Here is a 21,382-nt window from a genome sequence, read left to right as displayed (position 1 = left end):
GACAAAATCTCACACAGAAGCACACACATACACACTCACAAAAAGAGAAAAAGGGGAAAAAATAATATATCTTGCTCCCAAAGTCCGCCTCCTCAACTTGGGATGATTCGCTGTCTATTCAGGTATTCCACAGATGCAGGGCACTTCAAGTTGATTGTGGAGCTTTAATCTGCTGCCTCTGAGCCTGCTGGGAGAGACCTCCCCCTCTCCTCTTTGTTCGCACAGCTCCTGGGGTTTAGCTTTGGACTTGGCCCCGCCTCTGCGCGTAGGTCGTCCGAGGGCGTCTGCTCTCTGCTCAGACAGGAACAGGGTTAAAGGAGCAGCTGATTCGGGGGCTCTGGCACAGGCCGGGGGGAGAGAGGGGCACGTATGTGGGGTGAGGCCGTGGCAGCAGAGGCTGGTGTGACGCTGCAGCAGCCCAAGGCGCGCTGCGCGTTCTCCCGGGGAAGCTGTCCCTGGATCTCGGGACCTCGGCAGTGGCGGGCTTCACAGACTCCCGGGAGGGGCGATGTGGAGAGTGACCTGTGCTTGCACACAGCCCTATTGGTGGCGGCAGCAGCAACCCTAGAGTCCCACACCCGTCTCTGGTGTCTGCGCCGACAGCCGCGGCTTGCGCCCATTTCTGGAGCTCCTTTACGCGGTGCGCTTAATCCCCCCCCCTCGCGCCCCTGGAAGCAAAGAGGGAAGAAAAGGTCTCTTGCCTCTTCCGGCAGCTCCAGACTTCTCCCAGACTCCCTCCCGGCTAGCCGTGGTGCACTAACCCCTTCAGGCTGTTTTCAGTCTGCCAACTCCATACCTCTCCCTGGAATCCGACTGAAGCCCGAGGCTCAGATCCCAGCCCCGCCCGCCCCTGAGCAGGCAAGCCTCTCGGGTTGATGAGTGCTGGTCGGCAACAACCCTCTGTGCGGGAATCTCTCCGCTTTGCCCTCTGCACCCCTGTTGCTGCGCTCTCCTCCGCGGCTCTGAAGCTCCCCCCTCTTCCACCCGCAGTTTCCGCCTGTGAAGGGGCTTCTAGTGTGTGGAAACCTTTCCTCCTTCACAGCTCCCTCCCACTGGTCCAGGTCCCATCACTATTCTTTTGTCTCTGTTTATTCTTTTTCCTTTTGCCCTACCTAGGTACGTGGGGGTGTTTCTTGCCTTTTGGGATGTCTGAGGTCTTCTGCCAGCGTTCAGTGGGTGTTCTATAGGAGAAGTTCCACGTGTGGATGTATTTCTGATGTATCTGTGAGGAGGAAGGTGATCTCCGCCTATTACTCTTCCGCTATCTTCTCTCTTCTTTCCAGAGCAGTACTTTTGATGTAATTTTCTTTTAATTAGATTTTATAATCTTATATTAGCATATGTTAAACAATCTTTATGCATATATAGTTTTAAAGTAAAGTTAACATGCTTTATGATGGATATTCTACAACTTTACTCATGTACTGACTCAGAGGCATCATTGCACTGCAATCTTTCTTGCAACACTGAGTTACAAGCAGTTTAGTAAAAAATAATTTTTAAATCTGGAGTATTTCTGCAGAGCTCCGGAATTCTTTCACAATGATAAGGTAAATTCTACCTGGCATGTGCTGGCAAAGTAGTTTAATTATTCTAAATGTATCATTTCATACTCATTCTTCGGTATACTTTCTAAATTCTGTGACCATTCTTGACAAATATTAGACAAATATTAGAGTTTTTGGAGAGGCTAAATGTGTTGCTAAGATTTCTTTTTCCTTGTCTTTAAAAAAATTTCTTTTAATCTTTTTTTTTTTTTTTTTTTTTAATTTTTGACTGCGTTGGGTCTTTGTTGGTGGACGCGGGCTTTCCCTAGTTGTGGTGAGCAGGGTCTACTCTTCGGTTGCGGAGCATAGGCTCTAGGTGCGCGGGCTTCAGTAGTTGTGGCTCACGGGCTCTAGAGCGCAGGCTTAGTAGTTGTGGTGCACGGGCTTAGTGGCTCCACAGCATGTGGGATCTTCCTGGACCAGGGCTCAAACCTGGGCTTGAACTCAATCCACCCACTCCATCAGTGGTCAGTGATGGCCACCACAGTGCCAAATCCAGCGGCCAGTTCTCAGTCTATATTTTATTTAACCTCTCAGTGCATTTAACAAAGTTCTCCTTAAACCCTCTTTTCAATACTCTCTTGCTTTTCCTCTAACTTCACTGCTTACTTCTCAATTTCCTTTGCTAGATTCTCCTCACTTTCTTGACCTCTAAATGTTGAAACTCCGTGTCAAACTTAGCATGTTCTAATTGAACCTTGTTTCCCTCTTCCAGACATGCTTCTCAGACTAGGAAAAAGAATGATCCTTGATTCCCATTCATATCTCACATCTAATCTATCAGCAGATCTTGACAGCTCTAACTACAAAACATGTCAAAATTCCAAACTCTGAAATGTTTACCTTTACCATTCTTACCTTTGTCCAGTCAACCATCATCATGTGGATTGTTGCAATAAATAGTTTCCTAACTGGAACCCCCACTGTCCTCTTTGCCTTTTCATGATTTATTTTCAACAGAGCACTCAGAGTAATGCTTTCAAGACCTATGTCTTATCACATCACTCTTCTATTCCAAATCTCCAGTGGCTTCCCATCTTGCTGGGAGTAAAAGCTAAAGACCTTAACATAATTTACAGAGGCCCTGCCTAATCTGGTCTGTGTTGCCTCTCTGACTGCATCATCACCACTTTCCTCCTTGTTCACTTTGCTCCAGGTGCCCTGACTTCTTTATTCTCTGTGAACATGCCAAGTTCACTTCCACATTGAGGCATTTGGTCTTGCTGTTTCTCATGCCTGTAAAATTTCCCCAGTTTTCCTAAATGCTGTCACTTTATTTCATTCAGGTTTCTACTTAAAGTTCGGCTCACAAGGAGCCTTTCCCTGACCGTTCTACCTGAAACAGTAACTTCTCCTGCTCCCCAGCCAATGCACCCTTGGCCACCCACTGTCTGTATTCTGCTTTAATTTTTCTTCTTAGAATTTTCACCACCATTATGTATTTGCGTATGGTCTATCTCTGCTCTCTAGAATGAAAGCACCATGAGAGTAGGGACTTTTGATCACAACAAAGTAATAGCACTCAGCAGGTGCTCCATAAGCATTTGTTAATTGAATGAATAAATCAATGCTTGTATATGTATGTAGTGGATTGTTGTGTATGGCTTGATGGGAAAATAATAATCCTAACTTTCTACTTTAAACTTAGACAGGTGGCCCTGATTTATCATAAAGAAATGCCTGTGTTGGAAACAAACACCACATTGCCTTTATTGCTTATCTCAAGATCTCAATTTTGCAGATGTAATTTGCTTAGGCTTTGTCGCATCTGAGCTGGCAAGAATTTGAGTTCTGCCCATCTGCCAGCATTGTGTACCATCAAGGTGCTTAACTTTTCTTCATATGTTCATTGAGTGAAGAAAGAACAGCTTGATGTAGTTAGAGTGCGTGATTTCTAATGTCTTCTAGTTAAAAATAATTTCTCTTCAAGATGGACCTTTAAAAATCTAATGCTCTAGTGCTTCATTAGATGATTTCTAAGTAGTATGATGTTCCAAACATTTTAATCATAAGCTCAGAGCCACTTAAAAACATTAGCTGATTCTACTGATTTGTAATTTACTTTATAATTATAATTTTATTTACAGTCACTTGAATCCAGCTTATTTTGACAAGTGTCTTTTTAGGGGAAATCCCAGATAGAGATTTTACTAATACTGTGGTAAAGATTGATCTGTCTTTAAAAGCATTCTTTATAGATTAGTTACATTCCAAGAATTTTAATTATCATATAAAATTGTCCTTCTTGGGCTTCCCTGGTGGCGCAGTGGTTGGGAGTCCACATGCCGATGCAGGAGATGCGGGTTCATGCCCAGGTCTGGGAGGATCCCACATGCTGCGGAGCGGCTGGGCCTGTGGGCCATGGCCGCTGAGCTTGCGCGTCCGGAGCCTGTGCTCCACAGTGGGAGAGGCCACAGCGGTGAGGGGCCCGTGTACCACACACACAAAAAATTGTGCTTCTCTATAATAGAAACCGAAAGATTCCAAAATCAAGATTTCACTTTTGAGCGAATAGAACTTTAGTTCTTAAACCTATATTCTTAAGTAAAGATGCTTATTTTTGTTAAGCATCTACTGTCATGGCATTTACATTTTTTACTTGTTCAAACCACTGTGATGGGGCTTCCCTGGTGGCGAAGTGGTTGAGAGTCTGTCTGCCAATGCAGGAGATGCGGGTTCGTGCCCCGGTCTGGGAGGATCCCACATGCTGCAGAGCGGCTGGGCCCGTGGGCGATGGCCACTGGGCCTGCACATCCGGAGCCCGTGCTCTGCAACGGGAGAGGCCACAGCAGTGAGAGGCCTGCGTACCAAAAAAAAAAAAAAAAGCAAACCACTGTGCTGTCCATAATTAAGTTCATTAAGCTGTTGCCATTTAACTCTTATAAAGGTGACACTTTTTTTGGTTTTGTTTTGTTTTTGGGAGGTTTTTCGGTATTTTTTTTTAAACATCTTTATTGGAGTATAATTGCTTTACAATGGTGTGTTTCTGCTTTATAACAAAGTGAATCAGTTATACATATACATATGTTCCCATATCTCTTCCCTCTTGCGTCTCCCTCCCTCCCACCCTCCCTATCCCACCCCTCTAGGTGGTCACAAACCACCGAGCTGTGACGATATTTATTGAACTGAAAAGAGTAGAACTCTATGACACGAGGGACACATACTGTTTTCAAAAGCTAATTAAAGCTAGATGAGGCCTGGAAACCTGGAATGAATCTCACTCCAGAGACTGTAGTTTTATGTTGAAACAGTTCTTTAAAATAGGGCAAGTGATTCTCTCTCTCCCTATCCCAACTTGAGTATCCTTCCTGGAGAAACCAGAGATGTTGCTGGATGATTGAAATCTTTGTCATACACAGTAACTTCTGTCAGAGAAAACCACTCTAGTCTCCTGTGGTTTTTTTGGTTCTGATTAAGTTTAGTACCTTACTGGAAAATTAATAGTCCAGGATAGAGTAGAGATAGACAAATGGTACTTTGCATAAGCCAGATCAATTATGTTGTTAGATGTCACTTTATAGAGATTTTTAGACAGTAGGAACTAAGGACTTTGGTTGAAGATTCTTAAATAAGCCTCTCTTTACATTGCCTGTTTTTAGAGGTTCAGAGAAATTAGCACTTTTCATAGTTTAACTATTTCTCTTTTTTTTTCATTCCCTTTCCATATCCCTTTTTTATTTCACCCAACACCAAAACTGCCCTTTCAGAAACATAAAGTAGATCTTTTCTACAAGCTACGCCATGTGATGAATGAACTTATTGACCTTCGAAGGCAGCTCCTGTCTGGTCACCTGACTCAGGATCAGGTGCGGGAGGTTAAGCGGCACATCACCGTGCGCCTGGACTGGGGCAATGAGTAAGTATGAATGTCATTTGGGCATTTCTCAGTTTCATTTATGATAACTCAGTCCTCATAGAGTTGTACCTGATCAAAGCTTATCTTTAGGGATTAAAGACATTGTTGTATTCTCCACTAAGCTTTGATCATTTGAACAATGAGTAGCCGTTTCTTTCAGTTTATAGCAAAGGACACTCATTGGTTCTACCATTGAAACTCTCAGCCTCTATTTTCACTTCCAGAAAATTAAATAATTGGACTACATTAGCCTCTGGGGTTTCTTCCATCCCAAATTCCTTGATTCTAAACCTCAGTAATCAGAATACTCTTTTGTTTCATCTCTTAGTACCTTTGAATTTGGTGAATTTGGTGTCCTTTACATTTTATAGCCATATAATGAATCCAAATAAGTATATACTACAAATGGGAACTGTCTACATCTGTACATCAGAATATTCTTAACTAATTCATCATTCAGAAATAGTCCTGTATTTATGCAGTGGGTATGACTATTTACTATTGCCATACAAGTAAAATTATAAGACTTTGGCATGGGAAGCTGAAGTAGATAGATAGTACTCAGATTTTATTTCTTCCTAGATTTAATAATTGATATAATTCTCAAATGCTTTTGCCTCATTCTCTTAAAATCGGGTCCATTGAACTTTGAAGTAACTAGGTTGCTTCCTGTTTAAGATATATATTTACCTTAAGTATATTTTAGAACAAGTCTTTAGTTCCTCTCCCCCTCAAGACATCATTGAAATGATTAAAAAATAAAAAGAGTGGGAGGAGCGCAGTAATAAATGGGATATGTGAACCCATTTCCAGAAGCTGAAAAGTAGATGGAGGATTAGTAACAGAAGAAGAAGACTGTAATGTATGGAGGAAACTTTAGCTAATGAAGGAACTGGTCTGCCTTTCAGCTGCTAGAATCATGGAAGAAAGGGAGTGTGCCCTGGAGCTTTAAAAAAGGAAGTGCTTAAAAGTATGTAAAGTAATCACTACTTTTGCTACCATGAGTAGCAAACTTGGCAGCCAGGTGTTTCCCTCTCAGATAGACAAATAGAAAGACCAATTGCCTAGGGGGAAACTGGGCAACAAAAGTTTGAACTGGGACTTTATTGCAAAGCCCTCCATATTGAGGCATTTAAGGGTTTCAAAGTGTAATGAACAAACCCCTTCCACTTACCAGAAAGAGAAGCTTGCTAGCCACCCACCCATGTACAAAAAACTTGCCACATTTCTAGTGCCTTTTAAATTTGAATGGACAATCAAGTATTACCAGGCAATTGAAGAAATCCTTTCACAGAGAAGAGAGGGAGACCAGGATAAACAAAATACCTGGCCCTAGAGAGAGCTAGAGATTAGTAAAGAACTTTTAAAATCTCTGAGTATCCTCCAGGAGAATCAAGAAGTTTCATTATGCATTATAAAATGCTACGAAAAAGGAATGGAGAATAGGATTTTAAAAAAGAATTTAGGAAGAGAACAGGAAGATAATTTTATGTCATCTCTAGGAAAATAAAACATAAAGATGGGAAATGATTGAGGAAAAAACAACAATACAGAGATTCAATCTAGGGGATCCAACATCAGACATTATATTTCCAGGAAAAGATAAAAGGCAGTAAAGAGGAAATTCTAAAGAAATGATAGAAGAGAATTTCTTGGAGCCAAAGAGCAGGTGACAGGATTGGAAGAGTCCATCAAATACCTAGTATAATGAATGGAGAAGAAAAACCAAAACCTACAGTGAGACACATTAAGATATTTCAATATTTGGGGCTGAAGAGAAGATCCTAAAAGGTTATCAGACAGAAAAGCAGGTCTTCTTACAAAAGAATAAGATTCACACCAGCCTCAAAAGTTTTATCAGTAGCACTGGATGCTAGAATATAATGAAGTAATATCTTCAAATTTCTGTTGGGAAATGATTTGCCACCCAGAATTTTATAAATAACCAAACTATATAATCAAGTGTAAAGGCCAAATAAAGCCCTTTTAAAGTATTCAAGGACACAGAAGTTACCTGTCATGGCTCCTTTCTTAAGAAGAGACTAGAGAATATTTTCTTCCAGAAATAGAAGAGTAAATCAGGAAAGAGGAAACACGGGTTAAACAGTGAATCCAGCCCAGAGTGGTACTGTTCAGTAGAAAAGAAAAAAGAACAACTCTACATTAGTTATTTGTGACCTTTTGAAGTGACACCATCCTATCGTTGTTTGTTTCATTAAATTACAACCTCTCTTGACTGTTAATAGGATTGCTTGGCATACACCAGAGACTCCTTGTATGATAAAACATGAATTCAAATGTATGATAGATCAGACAGTGTTCTTTAAATCTAACTTTGGCAGTAAAAATCTTAGCAAAATGTAGTATGTTAACTTACAGTATAGCTACTGATCCTGTCTCCTCAGCTTCATTGTATTTATTTTTAAAAATCAATAATGGTAGTAATTTGCAAACGTAGCATCACTATGTGCCAAGCAAATTGTTACTCTTGAACTGATGACACTAATAGTTGTATATATCATTATGTTGCAGTTTAACTGCACTATACATACCAGTAAATGAACAAGAGAAATATTTTAGAAATATCAATACCTCTTTATGATAAAAGTTAGAAAACAGACCAATCAGATTTTGCAGTCAAATCTGAAAACTTAAAGATGATAGCTTGGAAACAAGTTCAAATTATATTTGAAAAAGGCAGAGAACATTATAAATACCTGTCAGTAAAGTACAGAGCTGTTCCACCTTCATTAATAACTTTTTCTCAGCAAAGTGTATATGTGCTTGTGTATGTGTAGGGGGGGTATTTATATGTTCATTTTGATAAACAATATAAACCAGAAACATAGTTCCATTTTCCCCCCACACCCCACTTTTTTCCCTTCTCTCTCCTTTCTCAAAACCCTGATCCTCCTCTCCTGGTGCTTCTGTATCTTCTACCCTCCTTTCTCCCTCCCCTTCCACTTCTTTCTTTCCCCAGTTCTTCTTCTTTCCATTTCCCCCTTTACCCCCCAGTGGAAAATACATCACTTAAAAACTTAAATGAGAACTTTGTAGGTCTATTACTAGAGGAAAAAGACGTATTGCCTCCCAAACCAATAGGACAATTCTCTCTGGTTCTCACTCGAAGTAACCCTTTTAAAAACGTTCCTTCTTAATTTGAAAGAAGTGATGGTGTACTGCAAAAATAAAGTCATTTCGTACCAATAGATTAGATATAGGAGATTGCTCCATGCAACAGCTGAGCACTGATAACCGTATCCATTCTTCCCATTGTATACCCTCATAATTCCACTCTTCTTGTTCCACAGCACATTTATAAATGCCATAAAATATTGATAAGCTTAGCATATGCTGGCATGTTTTGGGTGCACAATCAATATTTTCTGAATGTATTTTATATTGTAATTGATGTAATTAGATATTAATCATATATAATTTAAACTTTATGCCTTTTTCTTTAGACTCTTAGACTTTATAGCTCTGCCTTTTCAAAACCTATTTTAGACACTGTTAATAACAGCTACTAATAGTTTATTGAGTACATCTACCTGTATCACTGTGGCAAGTGCATGGTCTAACTTATCTGCACTGTTATAATGAAATGCAATTATGCTCTTCCAAGACAAGAGCTCCATTTTACCTAATGAGGAAACTCATAAAAAGGCTCAGAAGAATTTTTTCCAGTGTTGCATAGTGAGTGGTAGAACTGGTGTTTGTACCCAGAACTGATGCCAAAGCCCATATAGTTTATGTAGGACCTTACTATCTTTATGATCATTTTTTAAGTGTGAGTCTTAAAACCAGGAAAATTATTGTCAGTATCTCTAGTCTGTGGGTTATTTGACCTTTGTTCTGTTATCTATACCACATGTTTCATAATATATATATCTGCTTTAACACTGAGTTAGAACTTTCAAGGATAAAAACTAAACTGGTACTATACTCTTGTATTTAGAGTTTAAGTTAAATGCAGAGCCCTCCACATCTACATAACAACTATTTTAATCTTTTTTCCTGAGATTAGGAATTTTTATTTATTTGGCTGAAAATCTGAGGATTCTGGCATTAAATTTACATGGCTTATACTTGTTGGCCTCTTTGCCTATGTGCACACTCATTTCATATGTGAAAATTATTAAAATTGTATTAGGTAGAAATCAGCATTTATAATATTGTGTTATAAAATACAGGAAGGGCATAAAACAAGGTTGTATTCAAATTAACTAGCCATTATTTCTGCTCAAGTCTCCTATTCAAAGATTAAGTCAGTTAATTACATCCTCTCCAAGGGAAATTTAAAATAATTTGTCTAGCAATGTAACTTTAATGTGTTAATTTAATATTTTTGACACCTTCCATAAAGATATAGAGAAAAGTTTCTTCTCAGTCTCTACTATCATCACTACAGTAAATATAGCATAGATGAGTTAAAAGTTGCGTTAACCCAGGACTGGCACAGCCTAATTGATCTTTGCCATAGGAAAATACCTAAGTAAGAAATACTTTATTCTTTGAATAATTTATAGGATTTTTGTATTTCTTCTTTAGGTAGAAAGTACAATTTGATTAAAATGTAAACATTTTATAACCTTTTGTTGAATTAGAATAATGTTTCTATAGATGTCAAGTATCAAATGAAAAAATTGGTATCTTTTTATTGTGAAGTCTCATCATTTAAGACAAATGACAAGCTCACCAATAAATGTATACTTTCTAGTTATTCTTTCTCTCCCTGTCTATCAAATTATTTCCCTCCTTTGCTTCTCTTTTGTACCTTCTCTCAGGTTTTCAAAGATCCTAACCTACCCATGTCCCTTTTTTCCTGCTTAGTTTATGTTCCTTACCAAGGGAATTGCTCTTGGAGGAAGCCACACAAGCAGTAGTTTGAGTTATACTATGCAGAGAATACTGCCACCCCGCTCCGCCCCCAACACCAGCAAGTTTCCTCTGAGTAAATTTTTAGCTAGGACTCAGAAAAGTTTATGGTTCAGTACTTTTCTCTTTAAGGACAGAGTGATATTTTCCAGCTTCAGGACATCTGAAATTAGCAGAAGCTTCCAATGCCTTCTTAGAGTTCTTCTGATATAAGATGTTGTACCCATCAATCAGTTTCTTGCCATACTTAAGAAGTCTGAGATAACTATGTTTAAACTATGCATGTGTCAAAATTCTTCTCTCAAGTTACCATGTTCAAATGATTAACTTACACACACACACACACACACACACACACACACACACACTCATTCTTTGTGCATCTGTTTTGCTCATCAGCATACCCTGCACTTAGCACAGTGCCTGCACTTGATCAGCACTACATGAATGTATCTAAGTAACAAGGTGGGTTTTTCTTATGCCTGTTGGCTACTCATTCATCAGTCTATGTTTGTTTCCTTCTGGATTGATGTATTGACACAAAATTATTCCTCAAACCATTATGACCAAATTGATTACAATCACTTATAGCCATTAGTATTAAACTTCATGGTTATTAGTAGAAAGGTGGCAGGTATAGTGGAAATATCATGGGTTCAGAGTAAGACAGACCTAGCTTGAGACAAGCTCAACTGTACTCCCTTAATAGGCTACTTAGTAACCTCTCTGGGCTTCAGTTTCCTCAATTATAAAATGGGTCTAATACTGTGTACTTCCCATAGTGCTTAGAGGCGATATACATAAAATGCCTATTCCAAGTAAATGTTCAGTAAAAGGTAGCTATTATTTGTTATATCTTCTATTTTATTACTATATAAATAATAACTATACTAACTAATATACTAACTATATAACTATACTAATGCTTTCATTAGTATAGTTATATCTATATGCTCTCATAGTATAAGTATTAGAAAAGGGCACTGTGCACAGAAAATCTTAGTATCTCTAGCCTTTTTCAACTGATTCTGGGGGAGAACTATATCTTAAATGCCTTAAAACATCCATCGTATGTAATTAATTAACTTCAAGTTATTTTCTGTGTTCTGTGGTTCAGATGAAGAAACCCAGAAGAAAAAGATACAATAGAAAATAGAATAGAATATGGAACATTCAAAAGACATGTAAAATTCAAAGAATTTGTTAGAGATTCACGGTCTTTAGAGTGGTACACCTAAAAGAATGCAGGAACAGAAATATGTCTTTTATTCACTGCTGTGTCCCTAAGTTCATCATGAGCCTAGCATAGAGTAGGTGCTAATATTTATTGAATTATTGGAATGAATGAATGAGTGATTAGTGACAAGTGGTGAGAGAAGATTATTTTTGTGAAGACTATATTCACCGAAGCAGTTGGTAAGACCATTTAAAAAACTCAGCTCTATACTACATCTGTATGTAGATGTATATGTAGTTGTATGCCTCCTGCTTGTTTAGGAGTCTTTTTTCAGACACAATTCTCTTTAATCACAATCCTTGTACTTTAAGTCATATTTTAGCAAACGATGTAACACAGAATGATAACAGCAGAAGCAGTTCACAATGCCTGGCACTGTACTGAGTGCCTTATGTGGATTAATCCTTACAATAGCCTGTGACAGTAGAGAAGACAGTATTGCTTGGTGGGAGAGCCAAGATACAAACTAGGCAATCTAACATCAGAGTCTATGCTCCTAACTACTCTGATGCACTGCCTTCCTTTGCTGTGATGATGAAGAGACTAAGTTGACCATTCCCTGCACTTACTGTTCACTGTTTTTAGAATATGCCATAGGAAGAAATAGCCTGGAACCTCTTTTATAGAGTGAAATTTTAGTGAACATATGTTGTTTCTCACTGTGCAGCACCTCTGCCTTCTTCCAATGAGGACAGTCCTTCAATTTAGCTTTTGGAAACTACTCTTCCTCCATTGAAGATGATCTTAGTAGAAGGAAATCAATCTTCGGTTTTATTAGATCACCTGTTAATCATTTTCTTATTTCCTAAGGTAACGAAGTCAAGAAACTAAAAGGTACTGTGTTATAACAACTTCTAGGAGAGGGAAAACACTTTGCTCTTGGGAGAATTAGCATGAGGAATATGAACATTTGCTTGACTCAAAACTGCTCTATTTCCTATATCCAGTACCATTCGTGGTGCATGATAGGTCCTCAGAGAGTGTCTTTGGGGTGAGTGGATGGGTATATGGGTGGATAATTGAATGGACAAGCAAGCTAAGGGTGGCATAGTGCCAAGGTAGAGTTTGCATAGATGCCATTCTCCAGACAAGCCACATGAATGCATGTAGTGCACTACTACAGAGCATATACTCTCAACCCTGGCCTTACTGACTTAGATCCATCTGGATTTTTTCTTAAGCTGTTGTACTGAAAACATCTATTTTGATTGGATTATTTGTACAGTCTTCTTTTTGTTAATTAATTGTAATATTTAGACTACCTCATATATTTTATGACCATCAGTGGTTAAAGAATGTTTGAAATTTTATCTGTTCATTTTTGTATTTAAAGAATTTTCAACAGCATGACTAGAAAATTTGTAAAATATCTTAAATTGATAAATTGTTTAATTTCACTTTCCTTATACAAATACTAATACCATTTTTGTGATCTTTCCACTGTTTTTCCACATGCATGTAAAAGTATTCTAAATATTTGAGATCAGAACTGCAAAGTTATCTTTCAGATGTAAATTGCTTTTTAAGATGAGAGAGGTGGAAAGGATGTGCTTCAGCTATACCTTGCTCTCCATGATACTACTGCCTTTACATGCTATAAGTATTAGAAGCCAGAGGCCTGAAATTATTTCAGGGAAATTAAGAATAATTAATAAGAGGTGACTAAATGGAGTACTTCTTTGATGTATGAAGACAGGAAATAAATCTTTTACAGATTTAAGTGCATTAACATCAGTAATCAGATTTGATGGCATGGTTTTACCATTAAACTGTGAACTATTGTAGTTAAGGACAACAGTGTATTACTGATCTTCTCATCATGCAAAACTATGAGGGTTTTTTTTTTTTCTGCATTTAATACCCCCAAATTATTTCCTCTTTAAAAACTCATATTTCTCTATTATAGAATAATACAAGTTATAGTAATAGGTAATAGAAAAATATGGGGTTTTATCCTTTAAAGAAAAATAGGTTTCTCCTTTTTTTGCCTGCTAAAAAGTACACATCTAAATTTTAATTCTTAATCCTAGTAATCATATTAGTCTGTGTGATTAGTGTGTTCGCTTATATCTTCTTCATGTAGGTTTGATTCCCAGTTTTTATTTTGTCAGTCTTATTACCATTTAACCTCTTCATATCTTTTCCTATAAAATAGGGTTAAATTGTAAATAAAATAATTCTGCATTTTGGATGTATACGTGGCTTATTTTAAATAAGTGGGAGTTTTATGCACAGAAAGAGCCTAGAGAATTAGTTTTGCTAGCATATTCTAAGTGTAGTTCATAATCTAGGTGAAGAAAAAAATATATACACTTCTCCTTCCATCATCTATGGCATATTTTTGCCAGGTGCAATAATTCATAACATTCGTTTTAGAGTAGGGTGGTCACAGAGCATCTCTGAAACCCTGATGAGAGTTTTAGGCCCTCTCCTCAGAGAAAATGCATATATGAACACATGAACATACTTTTATATGTAGTTACAGGGGTCCACAACCCCTAATTCCACTGACTCCAGATTTAGAGCTGTTGTTCTAGAGAGTGAGAAAGTGCGTAACATGTACTGAATATAAATTATGTACCATATTTGAACCCAAGAGTTCTGCCTGTCCAGAGTTATTTCCACTGTCTCATACTGCCTCCCAATCAACTATTAGTCATTATCACTTATTCCTTCATGCCCAAGTTATACCAGATCTTCTAAGTATTGTTTTCTTTATTAATCGTGCTTCCTGGTTAAAATTCATCTAAAGTGTCTTAAGGTATTTGCTAATGTGTGGTGAGGTCTTTACTATAACCCAGTGTCAGTATTAATTAAATTGAAAATGAGATAAAACTCAACCAAAACATACATTTCTTTGAGTTTAATACCTTTAGGAGGTGATTTTTTTTTTTTTTTGGCTGTGCCTTGCAGTATCTTAGTTTCCCAGCCAGGGATTGAACCCATGCCCATGGCAGTAAAAGTGCAGAATCCTAACCAGTGGACCTCCTGGAATTCCCAGGATGTGATTTTTATGTGTTTGACTTTGAATTATAAATCTACTTGGACACTGAATAATTTTTTTATCCTAATGAAAGTAATGCATGGCTGAGCCTGTGCATACTTGCAGGATGGGGGAAATCGAAAAATAAACCCAACTTATTAATGATCTAAGAAAATCCATCCTTAGTGAACTCAAACAATCTGTTATAAATGTGATACTGAATGAATACTTTTTACCGTCACAGGGGGAGCTGCTTGATGACGAAAATTGTCACAGTCTTAAAATTCCTAGCCTCATTTATTTACCTGAAGGTGAACACAGTTAGGTTACTGGATAAAGGCATGTCCCTGCAGAGGCAGTGTCTGAACTTCTGTCCATAAGGTCATGGTTGGCATGGGCTCCCAGGCACATAAAGAGAGATGAGTAATTTGAGGACATGGCATGCTGAATGTGGTCTTTCTCTTTACTAGGCATTTGGGCCTGGACCTGGTGCCTCGAAAGGACTTTGAAGTAGTGGATGCGGACCAGATTAGTGTCTCAGATCTCTATAAAATGGTAAGAAATATTACACAGGGTAGCTTGCTCCTGCACACTTAATTTTTTCTTTTACTATCCCTAATTACATTATGAAACAAGATTGCTAAAATCATTCCTTTGTCTTTGTTTCAATGTATTTAAGGGCTCTTCCTTTTCTGGACAGTACCTATCACACTTGCTCTCTAAATGGAATTACTATGTAGGGCTGTTGGGCCTACTGTAATGGCTAGCAGTCATTTCTCAGTTAGTTTTGCTGGTGAACAGAGCTCCTTCAGCCTGCAGCAGTTACTAAAATTTTGTCTCTCTCTACCTCTTAAGAAGAGAAGGTAGTTGAAGCTGAAAAGAGCCAGTTATTAATTAATGTAATGATTAACCCTGGAAATAATGTACCAACATTTCTTTCTTAAAACTTTTTAAATTGAACTATAGTTGATTTACAATGTTGTGTTAGTTTCTGGTGTATAGCAAAGTGATTCAGTTGTGTGTGTGTGTGTGTGTGTGTGTGTGTGTGTGTGTGTGTGTTTTCTTTTTCTGATTCTTTTCCATGAGAGTTTATTACAAGATACTGAATATAGTTCCCTGTGTTATACAGTAGGGCCTTGTTGTTTATCATTGTACCAGTATTTCTAAGATAAATCCATAACTGTCTGTTGGTTATTATAAAAGTGTATTGAGTTGACTGATAACCAAGATTACAATTTGCAGGCTGAATGAGAAGAAGTAACTAAAAGGTACAGAATTTTAAAGTAAAACAAATAAACATCAGAAACCTTAGGTGACTATTAAGCTTAGACTAAAGGACTGGGTAAAACCTTACTTTGAGGAGTATATATTCAAGGCGTGTATATTGGTGAGAATTACAAGTTTTAGAAAGAATTACAAATTTCTCTTTAAGAAAATGTAGTATGTTAAGGAAACATAGAGGATGCAAAGTATGTTGCCTGGTCAAGAACCATAGGAAATTTGCCTAAGTAATATACAAATAACATATCAATTGCTTCTGTATATTTGCTTATGTATATTTACAAGTATACAAAAGCATTTGTGTTCAGTTGCCTTAACTATGCTCTGTGAGAAGTGATATGTGTGAGATATAGAAATTAAAGATGAATGAGACTTACTCCTTCCCTTAAGAATATCACCATCTATGACGCAGTGGTTAAGAATCCACCTGCCAATGTAGGGGACAAGGGTTAGAGCCCTGGTCCAGGAAGATCCCACATGCCGCAGAGAAACTAAGCCCATGTGCCACAACTACTGAGCCTGTGCTCTAGATCCCATGAGCCACAACTACTGAGCCCGTGTGCCACAACTACTGAAGCCTGTGCGCCTAGAGCCTGTGCTCTGCAACAAGACAAGCCACCGCAATGAGAAGCCCACGCACCACAACGAAGAGTAGCCCCTACTCGCCACAATCAGAGAAAGCCCGCACACAGCAACGAAGACCCAACGCAGCCAAAAGTAAAAGTTAAAAAAAAAAAAAAAGAATATCACCATCTAGGGTATTGGTTCCTAACTCTTTCTAGATTATGGAGGATCGATAAAATTTCTCCCCAGGACGATGCAAGTATGATTTTGCATACAAAATTTTATACTCAATTTTAGGAAGTTGATAGTTGCCTCTGAACCCCATGCATGGTCCCCATGTTTAGAAACTACTCTAGTGGGATCATATAGACCACAAACAAGAATGTTTATGAGCTACATGTCATAATTAAGATATACACTGATGCTGTTAGAGGGAGTAGCTGATTTCCTGGGGCTTTGAGAAATCAATGAAAGCTTCCAGAGGCAAGTAATGCTTAAGGTGAGTCTTGAGAGGTGCACAGGGCTTCATCAGGAAGACAAGCCATAAGGAAAGACATTCCAAAATGGTACAGAGCATAGGAAAGTAGTAATTCCAGGAAATTATAAGATATTTGGTAACTTTGGCATGTAAGTATGTGTTAGCAATTGGGAGATAAGGCCAAGAAAGAGGCAAGAGCCAGATCACAAAGAGCTTTGTAAGCCCAAAATTAGTAGAACTGCTAGTCTGATAGAACTGTGGAGTGACATGATTGGATGTGGGTTTTAAATGCTGAGAGAGTATAAAATGCAGAAGACTGGAATCAGGGAGGAAAGAGACCACAGAAGTGATTCAGGCAAGAAATAATGGCTAGGCAGCAATAGGAATGGAGAAAAAATGCAATGAAGGATGTAGATGTTAATAAGTAAAAATGACGAATTTTGATGATCAGTTAGATGTGGAAAGTGAAGGAAGAATGACAGTTTGAAGCTAAGAACTCCCCTCAGAATGGTTGCTTGGAGGGTGATATTTTGGGTAAGGATTTTGCATTTTACTCTAAGTGTGACAGAAGGCCTGTGAAGGTATTTGAGCAGGGGAATTACATGATTTGGCTTACATTTTAAAAGGATTCCTCTGATGTGTGCAGAAGGACTGGAGTAGAGCAAGAATGGAAACAGGGAGTGGTCATTCAAACAAAAGATTTTGATTTCAGTATCTTGAGCTAGATAGGGTTGGAACAGTGGAAGTGGTAAGTTGTTGGATTCTGAATGTGTTGAAGATAGATCCAGTCAGAGTTGTTGATAGATTGAATAGGTGTGCGTGTGTACAAAAAAGAGAAAGGTCAGAGAAGAATGACTCCTATGTTTTGACCTGCCCAACTTTGACCTGGGTGGAAATGGAATAGGAAACATTGTGGGAGAAGTTTTGAGAGTAGAGCAGTGGGGATCAATATTTCTGGGTTTCCTTTCAAGGTTTAAATGTCTTCTAGACCTCCAGACTGAGATGTTGAAAGTCTGGAGTTCAGAAGTGAAGTTAAGATATAACAATTTTGGAGTCATCAGAGTGTATATGGTATTAAAAGCTGTTGGATAAGATGACCACTGCTCTCCACACACCTCCATACAGTGAAACCCAGTGGTCAGCAGGTCCTACACAGCAATTCCAGACAGCCAAGCATCAACAGCCATTGAAAGAAACCTCCCACATGAAAGTTAAAGACCAAAAGAAATACTTATGAAAGAAACTTGGAAAAAACAGACAACTCAGTGGAAGAAAATGGTGATTGCTGTCTGCAAAGAGAAATGAGACAGACAGGAAGCAGAGTGGAGCAATCTAAGAAGCAACCCAAGGAGCTCTAGAAAATTACAAATGAGATAACTGGAATAAACTTGGTATAAATACTGAGACATCTAGACATGGCTAGGAATAAGGAAGTAGGGCAGACAGAGGCTGCCGGTATCAGTCATGCATTGGGAGCAAACATGGCTCACAGTGACCTGCTCTGCCTTGGATCCCAGCAGCCTTTGCGGCTGTGGACCTCAACAACCCTTGTGGACACTGCAGAACCCCTCAGCTTTTATTACTGGGGACCTCATAATGGACCCCAGCAGACTGCTCCACAGAGGACCCCAGCATATTTCACCACTGAAGAAACCAGTAGCCACCACAGAACCCCTGCAGATTTTGCCATTAAGGTTTTCACCCCACAGGTATCTGCATTCACAGATGCCAGCCACCTGAGTCCCCCAGCTCCCTCCACATCTCTTGACAGAGCATGAGTTATGTAGCAGCCCTGGCCTCTGTGGTTGTGTGCATGTAAGACACCAGTCTAGACCCCTACAGCTGACCCCCACTGCTTTGTGTGTGCTCATGTCTAGCCTCTGCAGCTGTGTACCTGCATGCCACCAGCCTGACTCCCAACACAGGCCTCCACTGCCCTGCATACAACCACGGCAAGCCCCTGAAGCCACAGGAATGTATGCCAACAGCCAAGGCCCCCACAGCTGCTTGTGGCCCATATCCAGCCTTGACTTGTCACTGGCCTGCAACCCTAGGCTCACCTAAAGGTAGCCCCTGCAGCTGTGCACCTGCACACTGCCAGCCCAACTCCCATCCCTGCCTCCACTGCCATGCATGTGCTATGGCTAGCCTCAACAACCTCATGAATATGTGCCAACAGCTAGGGTCCCTGCAGTTGCTCATCAATCTGTAGTTGGCACCGGCCCTTTCTGCTAGTCCCAGCCCTTGCTATTATTATCTGTGTGTCTGCAGCTTTCCCCTCCCACTATGCAGGCACCTGAAGCTGGACCCTGAAGCCATGTGTGTACACACTTCTGACTCTGCCCACCACTGCTGCCTGCCCTAGTCCCTAGCTATTGGACCTGGAAGAGCCACTGAGGACCCCAGCATCCCTTGCAGCCACTGTGGACCCTCCACAGCTTTTCCTAAGGATCACAGGATTGTTGATATTGTGGACCTATGTGGCCTCAGCCAATGAGACCTGCACCCTGAGCCCAGAGCTATGATATGCCCTAACTTGGGCACCCTGCACCATTAGACCCAAAGTCATAGCATACTCTAGCATCCTCACATCCATAGGTGAAGGTCTTTCTTTACCAAAGTCAGTCCATAAAGTCTTGAAGAGATAATGGCTCTTCAAATGTGCAGACAACTATGAAAGGCTACAGGGATCACAAAAAATCAGGGAAACATGACACCACCAAAGGAGCACAGTAAATTTTCAGTAACTGACCCTAAAGAAATGGAGATATACAAATTGCCTGACAGAGAATTCAAAGTAGTTATTTTAAAGATGCTCACAGAGCTACAGGAGAACACCAGTAAACAGTTCAACAAAATCAGGTAAATAATACAAGACCAAAATGAGAAGTTCAACAAAAAGATAGAAAACATAAAAGAGAACCAAACGAATTTTAGAGCTGAAGAATACAGTGACTGAACTGAAGAATTCAGTGGAGAGCTTCAATATTAGACTGGACCAAGCAGAAGAAAGAATTAGTGAACTTTGGGACTTCCCTGGTAGCGCGCAGTGGTTAAGAATCCACCTGCCAACGCAGGAGACATGGGTGTGAGCCCTGGTCTGGGAAGTTCCCATGTACTGCAGAGCAACTAAGCCTGTGTGCCACAACTGCTGAGCCTGTGCTCTAGAGCCCATGAGCAACAACTACTGAGACTGCATGCCGCAACTACTGAAGCCCATGTGCCTAGAGCCCGTGCTCCACAACAGGAGAAGCCACCACAGTGAGAGGCCCATGTACCACAACGAAGAGCAGCCCCTGCTTGCCACAACTAGAGAAAGCCCGTGTGCAACAACAAAGACCCAATGCAGCCAAAAGAGATTTAAAAAACCGCCAAAACAAAGAGTCCCTGGAATTCCCTGGCGGTCCAATTCAGCCAAAAAAAAAAAAAAAGAGAGAGAGAGAGAGAATTAGTGAACTTAGAGACAGCTATATCAGAATTTTCCAGTCAAAGGAGCAAAAAGTAAAAAGAATGAAGAAACCCTATGATATTTAAACGTTACCATTAAGAGAATCAATCTATACATTATTAGAGAACCAGGAAGAGATGAGAGCAGAAAGGGGCAGAAAGCTTACTTAAAGTAATGCCTGAGAACTTGCCAGATCTGGGGAGAGAGATTTGAGCATCAAGTTCATGAAGCTTATAGGTTCCCAAACAGTTTGAACCCACAGAGATCTTCTCCATGACATTATAATTAGACTATCAAAAATCAAAGACAGAGAAAAATACCATATGATATCACTTATATGTGGAATCTAAAAAAATGATACAAATTAACTTATTTACAAAACAGAAGTAGACTGACAGACATAGAAAACAAACTTATGGTTACCAAAGGGGAAACGGGGGGAGACAAATTAGAAGTTTGGGATTAACAGATACACACTACTATATATAAATACAAACTAGCAGCAAGGAGACCCAATGCTGCCAAAAATAAAATAAATTAATTTAAAAAAATGAAGATATAAAACACTTAAGTATATAGTCAAATTCAGATAAGTATATAGTCAAATTCAGAATACTCCAGTACTGTAATATGGCAGTATGTTACTCCAGTATAAAGGTGAAAAGACAGAAAAATCAAAAATAACTATAATTACAATAATTTGTTAATGGATACACAATATAAAAAGATGTAAACTGTGGGGCTTCCCTGGTGGTGCAGTGGTTGAGAGTCTGCCTGCTGATGCAGGGGACACAGGTTCGTGCCCCGGTCCAGGAATATCCCACATGCCGTGGAGCAGCTGGGCCCGTGAGCCATGGCTGCTGAGCCTGTGCGTCCGGAGCCTGTGCTCCGCAATGGGAGAGGCCACAACAGTGAGAGGCCCACGTACCGCAAAAAAAAAAAAAAAAAAAATGTAAACTGTGATTTCAAAAACATAAAGTGATGGGAAGTGAGTAAAAGGGTAGAGATTTTGTATGGGATTGAAGAAGTTAAGTTGTAATAGCTTTATCTGTAAGATGTTTTATGTAAGTCTCACGTAACCAGAAAGCAAAAACCTACAGTAGATAC

The 21,382-nt window shown here is 39.3% G+C and overlaps 1 protein-coding gene across 9 annotated transcripts in view; it reads left to right on the top strand.

The window, feature by feature from the left end:
• DOCK3 (dedicator of cytokinesis 3) overlaps window positions 1-21,382 on the top strand; it is a 445,236-nt gene that overhangs the window by 223,239 nt on the left and 200,615 nt on the right. For all 9 annotated transcript variants that reach the window (XM_067044062.1, XM_067044064.1, XM_067044059.1 and 6 more), the window contains exons 6-7: window positions 5,258-5,406; window positions 14,975-15,059. In XM_067044062.1, coding sequence (XP_066900163.1) covers window positions 5,258-5,406; window positions 14,975-15,059 — 234 coding nt within the window. The remainder of the gene's footprint in view (window positions 1-5,257; window positions 5,407-14,974; window positions 15,060-21,382) is intronic.

The sequence above is a fragment of the Kogia breviceps genome, chromosome 10 (genome assembly GCF_026419965.1).
Source record: "Kogia breviceps isolate mKogBre1 chromosome 10, mKogBre1 haplotype 1, whole genome shotgun sequence".
Classification (NCBI taxonomy): domain Eukaryota; kingdom Metazoa; phylum Chordata; class Mammalia; order Artiodactyla; family Physeteridae; genus Kogia; species Kogia breviceps.
The sequence above is the reverse complement of the archived record's forward strand: the minus strand, read 5'-3'. Positions and strand labels throughout refer to the sequence as shown.